General features: G+C 43.8%; 1 protein-coding gene across 1 annotated transcript in view; it reads right to left on the reverse strand.

Annotated features, from left to right (window-relative positions):
- KAZN (kazrin, periplakin interacting protein) overlaps positions 1–8,513 on the reverse strand; it is a 644,812-nt gene extending 636,299 nt beyond the window's left edge. The window contains exon 1 of the mRNA XM_090024112.1: positions 7,133–8,513. Within this exon, the coding sequence (XP_089880238.1) occupies positions 7,133–7,253 (121 nt within the window). The 5' untranslated portion in view covers positions 7,254–8,513. The remainder of the gene's footprint in view (positions 1–7,132) is intronic.
- Between the last annotated feature and the right edge of the window lie 1,533 nt (positions 8,514–10,046).

The following is a 10,046-nucleotide window of genomic DNA, read 5'->3' on the forward strand; positions in this document are numbered from 1 at the left end:
TTTTGTACTTCTCCACTCTTAAGGTTGCCACAAATCATAAATTAAGACTCTGTCAAAACCAGAGTTGCACAACTGATCCTTTCCCAGTGCTAGTTTTACACATTTTGTAACTGAAATTACCAATTGGCCCAAAGAAGCTTGTGGCCATTTTTAGGAATCTAGCATGGAAATAAGATAGGAGATCAGGTGAGGTTCAGGTTCTCTCAGGTTACACTGTGAATAATTTTGTACACCACTACACATTCCGAGCCAAGTTTAGCATGTTTTGTCTAATAAGAGTCATGCTCCAGCATCACTGGGAATTGGACCCCAGATCTCTTTTACTAAATCATAAACCTCTTAATTTTGAGCCAAAGGTCTAAGGTTGAACTACAGCCTATTAACATCCATAAAGCATGCCCATAAATTTGACATCAGGCCCTTATTCCCTAAACTGAAAATGAAAGACTCATCTTTTGTTGACCAGCCATGGACAAGAGTGTGTTACTTAACAGGCCAACCAAACACTTGGTTAGAGCATGTACATCCAAAAGCTTGAGCACCTTTTCAGATACCTGAGTTTTAGATATCCTTGCCCATTCAAATCATGCAGATATTTGATTTACTTGTTCTAACTCTATGGGGGCCAGCCTTTCAGAGATGCTACAGATTAGCCCTGCACTCTTCAGGTGCAACTCCAATCCCCTTTCTCTTTTGCTTTGCTCTGCTTCCTGTCCCATCTACTGCTTTCTGCCATCGTGCTGACTGTCCTGTCCTTGGTCTGCCACATCGCACCCACATAGGCTGCCCGTGCAACTTGCAGCATGCATGCAGCAGGCTGGTCACACCCGCCATAGCTGCCAACCTTAAAATATTATAGACCAGCAAAACGGATATTTGTGAGCCAAAGTAGAACTAATGGAAAATGACAATTAACTTAATACAGAACGTATTTATGGAGCAGTGAGTCAGAGAATGAGATACAGCCATCAGCCCTGTGAAGTGCATCATGCAGAATGACAGCTAACCCAGACTTACAGAAACACTCAGCAGTTGTATTGGTGTGTTTAATGCTGCAGGGTGCTACACAGCTCCCGTGTGAAAGCCCTCCAACTTCCACCGAAAATCAGAGGGAGTTGAGAGCGTTTAGCATCTCGTATCAGAAAAGGTTTGGACCCACTTCAAGCAATAGTAGATGAATGGGTCAGGGCACAGGCAGAGGTTTGACTAAATGATGAGCATCAAAATGATGATTTGAACTGAAAACCTGAAAAAGTTACTGAAAAAAGAAAGTTTTAATGATCCTTTTGTTTAAGTGAGAAATACCTTTGTTGACAGGATACACAACTGGGATGAGCCACCCAGGTTTGGACTATACTGTCATCTTTCCAATTGGAGCTATTCCACCATAAGCATAATTAAAGTATTCATAGCACAGGTAAAATAAGAGGTTGACTCTGTCGCCTGAACATGGGAACTCAGGCTCGTGTGCTTGCTCCAGGCATGTCACAGCAGTGACCAGACCCTGAGCCTCCACTATCACCAGGGAGCATCTCAGGCACCAACCTATTGCCTATTTGTAAGTGCAAAGGGGGAAGGAATCGCTCTCTCATGAAAGAGTATTTTTTCCCCCTCAGTCAGCCCTCTGCCAGTTTTCATCCTGGCAAATAACACTACCAACATCAAAAGCAATATGAACATCACTACATAGACTGAGGACAAAAGGTCTCGAAAGGTGCCACCTATTTTAAGCAACATTGGCTTTCATACATGGAGACAGCCTAAGCAAACTCCTGAAGCTTTTGCTCTGATAATAAAGATCCAAGCACGGGATGCTTTGCAATGCATCCCTCTTTGGCTTCACAGAGAGAACTTGAGGCTTCTTTCATGGGATTTTTCATTTCAGACTTCATCTAGGTTGCTACCTCCCATCCTCCATCCCAAGGGATTGAGTGATTGGATTGCTAATCCCCATTTCATTTTGACACAGGTTGAAAAATTGTTTCTTTATATACCATCCTTCTCCCCTTCAGCCACTTTGTTCTCCTTTTCCATTAAGTTTCTGTGGCGGTCCCATCAATTCCCAGTTCCATGCCAATTAACAGATTCAGCTCTGTGCCTTTATATACAACCCAGACGATTAAAAAAGGCCAGCCCTCATGGCAAAGGGTTAAGAGGATCCATTTCCTCTTAAAGATCCCCGTGGTGATTTTGAATTAATGCCTTCTTTTGCAAAAGTACTCAATTGGACTAGTTATGCATCTCAGACAGATCTCTCCTGCATCAGACCTACTAAGCACATTCCACAAAGAGGAGTTTTTACCCTGGGAAACTGGAGCTTTTTCAATACAGCTAGTGTAAGTATCCGAGAAGACTGCAAGTAAACAGCATCTCAGAGGTTAAATAAAGAGCAAACGTTTATGTAAAGGGCTTGACTTGGCAGTGCTGCTCCCTTGTGACAACATGCTATTTAGACTAATAATACAATTGCCATAGTACATCCTCAGGAATTATGCAAATGTGCAATAACTATGCATTAATAATTAGCAGATTATGCAAAACCAGTGGCACAGAAAAAAATTGTTTTGTTGCAAGTTTTGCATGGAAAAAAAAGTGATGCAAGGCTGGCTAAAGCAAATTTACCTGTTATCGAATTAAACAATTGGTATTAGGGGAAAGCACAAAAGCCAAGGCACTTGCCAATGGGGAGGTCTTCACTCGCAGACACTTAAGAGCTGCAGAAAGGAGGGTTTGGATTCCCAGCTAGCCATGGGTCACCGGGGATTCTCCCAGATGTTCACACAGTCAAACTGAAGCCTGCAAAGCCCAGAACTTCCCTCAGATAGTGAGGGACACAATCTTATAACCAAGGCCACAATCCTTCTCCCAACACCAACAAGGAAAGGAGTCACGATGGAAATCCTGACTGAGGCTTTTTCTGTGATGGCTTGTGTTCAAGTTGTCTACCTCCCCCCACCCCCAATACAAATATTCCAGTGCAAACCCCTTGCTGCTGATGCTCTACAGGCAGGAATCCATGTTTTGACCAAGAAGGGCTGGATTTTTTCTGTTGACCTTGGTTCAGAATTTGAACCCATTATCCCTGGTGGCTGGGTGGGGGACAGACTGTCTTGCTTGAACAGGTTCAAAATGCTGAAAGAAAGCCTGTGTCAGGGCTCCCTGCAATGGGACTTGGACTGAAGGGTGTGGATGGGTTTGTACAACTCTGAAAAGCAAAACCCTCCTTGTTGCAACTAGGTTCTACTATTCTGAACACAAAAAAGCCATAGAAAAACCCTAACGGCTTGCACATGACTTGAAAAGGGTCAACTGGAAGTCTACTGCCAAGTCTAGGGACTTATTCAGAGTTCGGTATTTCCTTAGGTGCACTGTTTGATATTCTGGGTAGGTCATGACTTACGATTTAAGTACAGCATGTTGTTGAAACAAAAATTCATAAACTAGAGTGATGTGATCAAGGGAGCCAATGCCAGGAGGTAAATGCATGCAGTCCCAGTAAAGTCAGCGGTGCAGATGTGCAACCAAAAGCAGAATTTAACCCAAAGGCTCTTAAGGTACTTGTATAGCCCTGCCACTTGTAATTAAGCACACCACACACAAAATGTCTTCCTGGAACACCTCTGAGAAGTTAGCGCTGTTGTTTCTTATTGGCAAGATGAGGTTAGGCAGATGGGTCTAAGAAGAAGAGTCACAAAAGGACTCCAGCACTGAAATACCATCTTATTACCATGGTAGGCACCCAGATGAAAGATACAGATTGACTGGATACCAGCTAAACCTGGAGCCACAAGTTTCCAAAAATAAAGTTCCCCAAGCCCCTCAACATCTACTGGCCATGTAGAGAAGCACCCAAATCTCAACCGCACTGAGAAGCAAGGTACCTTAACTCACACTCAAACACTGCTGAGATCCAAAACTAGACCATCTTTTGTCTTGCTTGCCAATGTGGCAAGTACTCTCAGGGAATATATGACAGACTGGATCTGGCATAAAAATGCCAAGTGATTAGAGCACTCCCCTGAGATGGAGGAGGGTGAAGGCATGATATCATTGCCTCCTCTGCTTCAAAGAACTTGAACCCACATCTTCTGCTTCCCAAGGGAATGCTCTATATAGGACAAGGGCACTCAACACCTGGACCATGGGCTTGATCTGCCCGCCCAGTACTGTGCTATTTGCCTTGCAGGGCTCCTTATGGAGCTTGCTGGGGCGGGGCAGGGAGTTCTGGGGGTCATGGCCCTGCATGCTAGATTGGATATGCAAGGTCTGGTCCCAGCTGGGCAGTGCTGGCATGAGGCCCCAGAACCCAAACCTGGCCAGGCAGGAGTGGCACAGGGCCCCATCCAGCCCTGCACCATTCATCTGGGCTACATGGCCCAGGTTGTGAGCACTGCTTCTATAGGGCAGTCAGGTGGGGGCTCTCCCAATCCCTTCTGTTCAAGCCCTTTCATTTGGCATGACATTTAAACATTAATTCAGCTAGGATGAGCGAGCATGACTAGCTTAGCTATGAATGCGGCAGTACTTAAAAGCTCGTGCAGATCTAACCCTACATGTTTCAGACCCAGGAAGATTGAAGAACTGAATCTTGTGGCCCCGAGCTTGAGCCCAGTTGTCTAACCTCAGAGGCATCCTTCTTCTTCCTATCCAAATGATTTTGACACCAAAATATAGTAGCTAGTTCTGTAGGGGTAGCAGACCCATACACATGCATGCCAACATTTTGCCTTCAAACTATGCTACTGCAATAGCACCTGTTACAGTTTCTTCAAGGTAAGAGTAGCAGCATGTTTCAGCTAATACAGAACTGGGTCTTACCAATGAGCACAGACCCTCTTTTTGTGGCACAGTCAAGTTCTGCCATTACTGCCACAGCAGAGCTGAGCAACCAAAATGCAATACAGAAATAGCTATGAAGCCCCAGTTAGCATTTGCCCATTTAGTCCAATACATTTCTACCCCACTTTCCTTCACGTGCCAATACTAAACTGAGGCACCATTCTTAACCAGAAGGGGAGACATGAAGCACACACAGACAAGATACATGCTTGTTGGAGTGGTAATGCTCTTTAACCAGTCAGATTTCTTTTTTTTTGTTGTTATTACTATTATTATTACTACTACTACACACTGCTCTGTGCTACATATTCAAAGGAAGTTGCCACGCAAACAGTTACAGAAATGTTCCGCTTCAAGTGGCTGGTTTGCATTCAACGTGGAACATTTCTGTGGCTGTTTTCCTTTTTGTTGCAGGATAAATAGGTTGAATCTGTGGCATATTACTATTTATCATATAATTAATCTATGAACCGAACGATAACCACAACGTATGCCAGCAACCACATTTTCTGCAAGCAAAATACACTCCCTAGTTACACATAGGCAGCAAACAAGTGAGACACCAATAGACTAAAAAGGTCTCGTGGTCAGGTTACTAGACTGGAATTCAAAAGCCCTGGGTTCATATGTTGGCTCTTCCAAAGACTGTGTGTATGAAGTAGAAAACCCTACACATTTCAGACCCCCATTTTAAAACCAGAATGATACTAAAGACTTACTCGTACAACTTCTATGCATTATTTCCATTGGAGTGCAAATTCCTTAAGGCACAGACCTCCCATGCTGTAGTTAAATACAGTGCCAGGTGCAAGAGGACCACAGACCTGGTATAAATTGATAACATGGCCTATGCTATCTGTGGATGACTAACAAGCTTGCCTCAAAACTCCTGAAGATTTGTTTTAATAACCCAATGACATCACAGGCTAGAAAATGAAACTCTGAATGTATCATCTAGTTTACTTTAATCCCATTTGAAATTTCTCCCACACGTGGGAGATAAAAAGAGGTTTATAACAACATGGTGCAAACATAAGTGAGTATAAGAGTTAGGCAAAACTTTTCAAAATGATCATATGGGAGTGGGGAGGTGGAAAAAGTGACAAGAGAAGTAACACACATTTGAGTATGTCCTACAGAATAAATCCTATATATACACGATTTAGCTGCTGCTGCTGCTTAATATTACCAAGATTCACTGGTACTTTCTCCATAGTGCCCGTGACATACACATACACACACACACACACACACACACGTGTGTCACAGGCACTATGGAGAAAGTACCAGTGAGTCTTGGTAATATTAAGCAGCAGCACCCAAGTAAAACAAAATACATGGCCAAGGAAATTCACATGCAGCAACCAAGCCCATTTCTATCCTTCCCTCACACCCACCTCCTCCCGCAGAGGCTGGGGATGCCCAGGAAATTCAGGACACTCAGATGGTTTGGCAATGGTGATGAGTATAAGATATGAAGCTACACAGCAGCAATGGGCCCAATTCATTATAACTTTGTACTTTGGGTAGTTAGTCATTTGGGTGCAGAATGAATATAGGGAGGTAGGGGAGATCAACAGGGGAGTTGAGAAAAGCAGGAGTGCAGAATCCTATTTTATTTAGATTTAAATGACTCTACAAGATGCAGGATGTCAGAAGATCAGACCCAGTTTAGAGAATTTGTTACTCTGTTAAAAAAAAAAAATCTTTGGGGGCAGGGACTTATTTTTATTCTAAATTTGTACAGCACTTTGCATAGGGGATGGAAGGGAAAGAAGAGGGGACAACAGGGGGGACCCTAATCCATATGTGGGATATTTGAATACTGAAACAAACAGAAAACCACTCCCACAAAGTCCTTTATGGAATGCAATGCCTAAACCATAGATCCACATCACCCAGAGATGCATCATGCTTCAATAATCACTCCCAAGGCAGCACTGATAAGTTATGACATATCATCTACTGTTCCAAGCATAGCTCAAGTGGGACATCACTACCAGGTTCAAAACAGCTAAATTTCAAACCACGTCACCCAAAATCAGTCTAATTTGGGACTATTTGGTTTTAGGGCTCTTTCTATTGGATTATAAAAAGAGGTAAAAGGCATTGCTTAGACAAATCCGAAGGTAATTTGGTATTTTAAACCTTTAGGATCCTTATTAAAAGGTGGGTTCTCCCTCTACCCCCATCATCCCGATATTGGTAAGGAGTTAGGGGAAGCGATTTACCAGTTACGGGGGATGAAGTTCAGGGTGAAATATATAAGAGGATGTATAGAAATTTCTCTTACCTGCTTCCATAAGTTGACATTGCTGCCCAAAAACCTGCGAGAAGGTAACAGGGCCTGCTGCAGAGTTGGAGGTCACTGGCGAAGAGTCCATGGCTCTCTTAGGGTCCTTTGTGTTAGTCATGTGGCACAATCCAGGACCTCTGAAGTTTCCCACTCCCCCCCCAGTCTGAGGTTGAGGATGTCGATGGGTAGAAGACGGGTCAGACACCTGGCAAGGTTACTTGTGCTAGACACCCGAGGGATTTCTCTCTTCAGTGGGAAGAACACCACCAATGTCCAGACGCTCACTCAGAGCATCATTTGTATCTGACTTAAGACTAGTCTTTCTCCAGGGCCATTGTATGCATTTGAAGCAGGTCCAGAGGACCTCATCAGCCAGTTAAGAAAGAAAAATCAGGTTATAAGAAATGTGCACGTTTTGCCCCCCAGAAGCAGGCATCTGCTATACTTGTGCCACTTAAGTGTCTAATTGTGCAATTACCTTGTCCACGAGCCTTGGCACATTTCCACCTGGGGGTGGTGAAGGGAGTATTTCTCTCCTCCCCCAGTGGTTCGGTTCTTGTTCCTGGCAGAGGTATTAACCCTTCACCATTTCAGGCTGCTAGCCAGACACGCAGGGATCCTTGCACTAATTCAGCAGCGCATGTTACCAGGAAGATCCATCACTGTCCAGCTTTTCTAATGTGAAGCTTGGACCCAAAACTGAAGAATGAAATATTCTGTTTTCAGCCTACGAACTTAATGCCTGATCTGGGCTTCGGGGAACCTGCCTACCTGCAGCGGTGTTCAAAAGATGGTATCCTTCCCCTCCAGGTGGTCCGACTGAATTCCTTGTCTGTCTCCCTTTCCGAATCCAGCAGCAATCTGCAGTAGGCAGCTTCTGCTGTCAGGGGCTGTATTGGCTCTTGGCGTTAGTCCCTGGTTAATTCCTTCACTACAAATCTTTCTCTTTCACCCAGCAAAACAGGAAAGTGGGAGGAGATTGGAGCCATCGTTAAATAATGCTTCCTCTGACCTGCTGCAGTGTTCCCCCCCACCCTTCTGTGATGCAAAGGCTGTTACTTAGAGTCATTCTGGAAGCACATGGAAGTGCTAACTCAGCCAGGCAGGAGAAAGCTGGTTGCTTTAACTCTCTCATGTCCATTTGCAATCATCAAAGGCCAACAAAATTACAAGAGAAAGGGGGCAAGAAGATGCGGACTGGAGCATATCTCCACATATTTAACTCCAGCCTTCACGTCACGTGTAGCTGCTGCTGTTCCACAATTATATTTCAGTGTAAAAATGGCAAGCAAGGCTATTTCTGCAGAAGAGGGACCAAGCATTAACTCCCAGCAAAGTCTGTGACAGCTGATTCGTCTGTATTTTCAAAATCCCATCTGGCAGCGTAGAGGATGCCGACTTCAGAGAGCTTTGCATACAATTCTGTCCGTTGTGCAGCACTGGGACCCTAGGAGCCCTACAGGGAGAGAGGTTCAAATTGTGTGAACACACACATCACAACTTGAGCTCAAATACAAGAATTGTCCAGTTATTGCAATAGAAACTACAGGGAGAGAAAGTATGTGGCTCTGTTGTGTGCCTGCGCCGAGTTCAGCTCTGGCCAACTTCTAAGCACCTTTTTAGAGGAGCATAAGGGCAAACTAACCCGCTTGCCTTCAGCACTTACATGGCTGCCACTGCTCTGCTAACTGACCATGTCATGATCATTTTCATTTTCCCTCCAGCCCTACAAGACGGCCAAGTATTATTTCCCATTGGAGAACGGGGACAACTGAGGCAGAGGGAGAGACAAGGGCATGTCTGCTTGTAGCTGCTCAGGCTGCCTTCACTCTTGTGTGCCAAACACTTTCATTGAAAACCCTCGAGCTCAGACTGGCCTCCAGCACCCGCCTAGCTCATCCCTCAACATCAGAACTTGAGGGTGAGGCCACCCTTCCCTCTTCCCTGTGTGTGGTCAGAGCTCACTTGACTCTTGAAAGCCACAAACAGAGAATCTATCCGCAGCCATCAAGCAGCTTCCCATGCTTGACTTTTAGCTCTTTATACCCCACTTCCAGACAAAAAGAGGTCTTGTTTGTCTGTTTAAAAATGCAAAAGACTTTGGACCTAATTCTGGTCATGTGCGTGTGCACACATGGCATAGGCAAGTGTGCACCCATGCACTTGCTAGTGAGGAGAGAAGAATTTGGCACCCATAAGAGTTGCTGGAGGACAGGGCTTTCTGTGCGTCAGCTCCTGCAGTAGCTGCCCGTGTACATTCATTTGCCCTGGGAGAAAACCCCTCGCAATTTAGCCCTCATCAAGAGAGAGGTAAACCCTACCCTTACTGCTTCCAGGTGAAGCTGTGCTTTTCTTCAGCTCCCATCATTACAGCAGAACACACTGAGCCCAGCTACAGAGTTTTGGCTGGGAGGAAAAGGAAGGAAAGGAGCTGGAGAAATGCTATTTCGAAGCCTAGATTAAACTGAACTGCTTCACTCAGCACCTCATGACCGAGAGTCATATGAACCCTGTGCCTCAGTTTCCCCCTCCAAAATGTAAAGATAATGGTGTTCTTGACTTCCAAAGAACTTTAAAGTCCATGAAGGGGGAAAAAAAAGAGAATATAAACATTTTGATGTATATATTTATGCATAATATAGTGGTTACATATAATTTATAGATATAGTATATATTTATACATTTAGAAATATGTATACAATACAGTTATACAATATATACTATAATATTATATTATGTTGTATAATAATTGGTTATACATATAAGTTTTATAATATATTCTAGTTGCATATACAGTACGGTGTTATAATATATTATAGTTGCATATATATTACAATATAGTATTAGTTGAATACGTCTATCTATAGATAGATAGCTACATCTATAGATAGAAAATTGCTACATGCATGTT

The sequence above is a fragment of the Crocodylus siamensis genome, chromosome 12, assembly GCF_052110815.1.
Source record: "Crocodylus siamensis isolate JL-2025a chromosome 12, ASM5211081v1, whole genome shotgun sequence".
NCBI lineage: Eukaryota > Metazoa > Chordata > Crocodylia > Crocodylidae > Crocodylus > Crocodylus siamensis.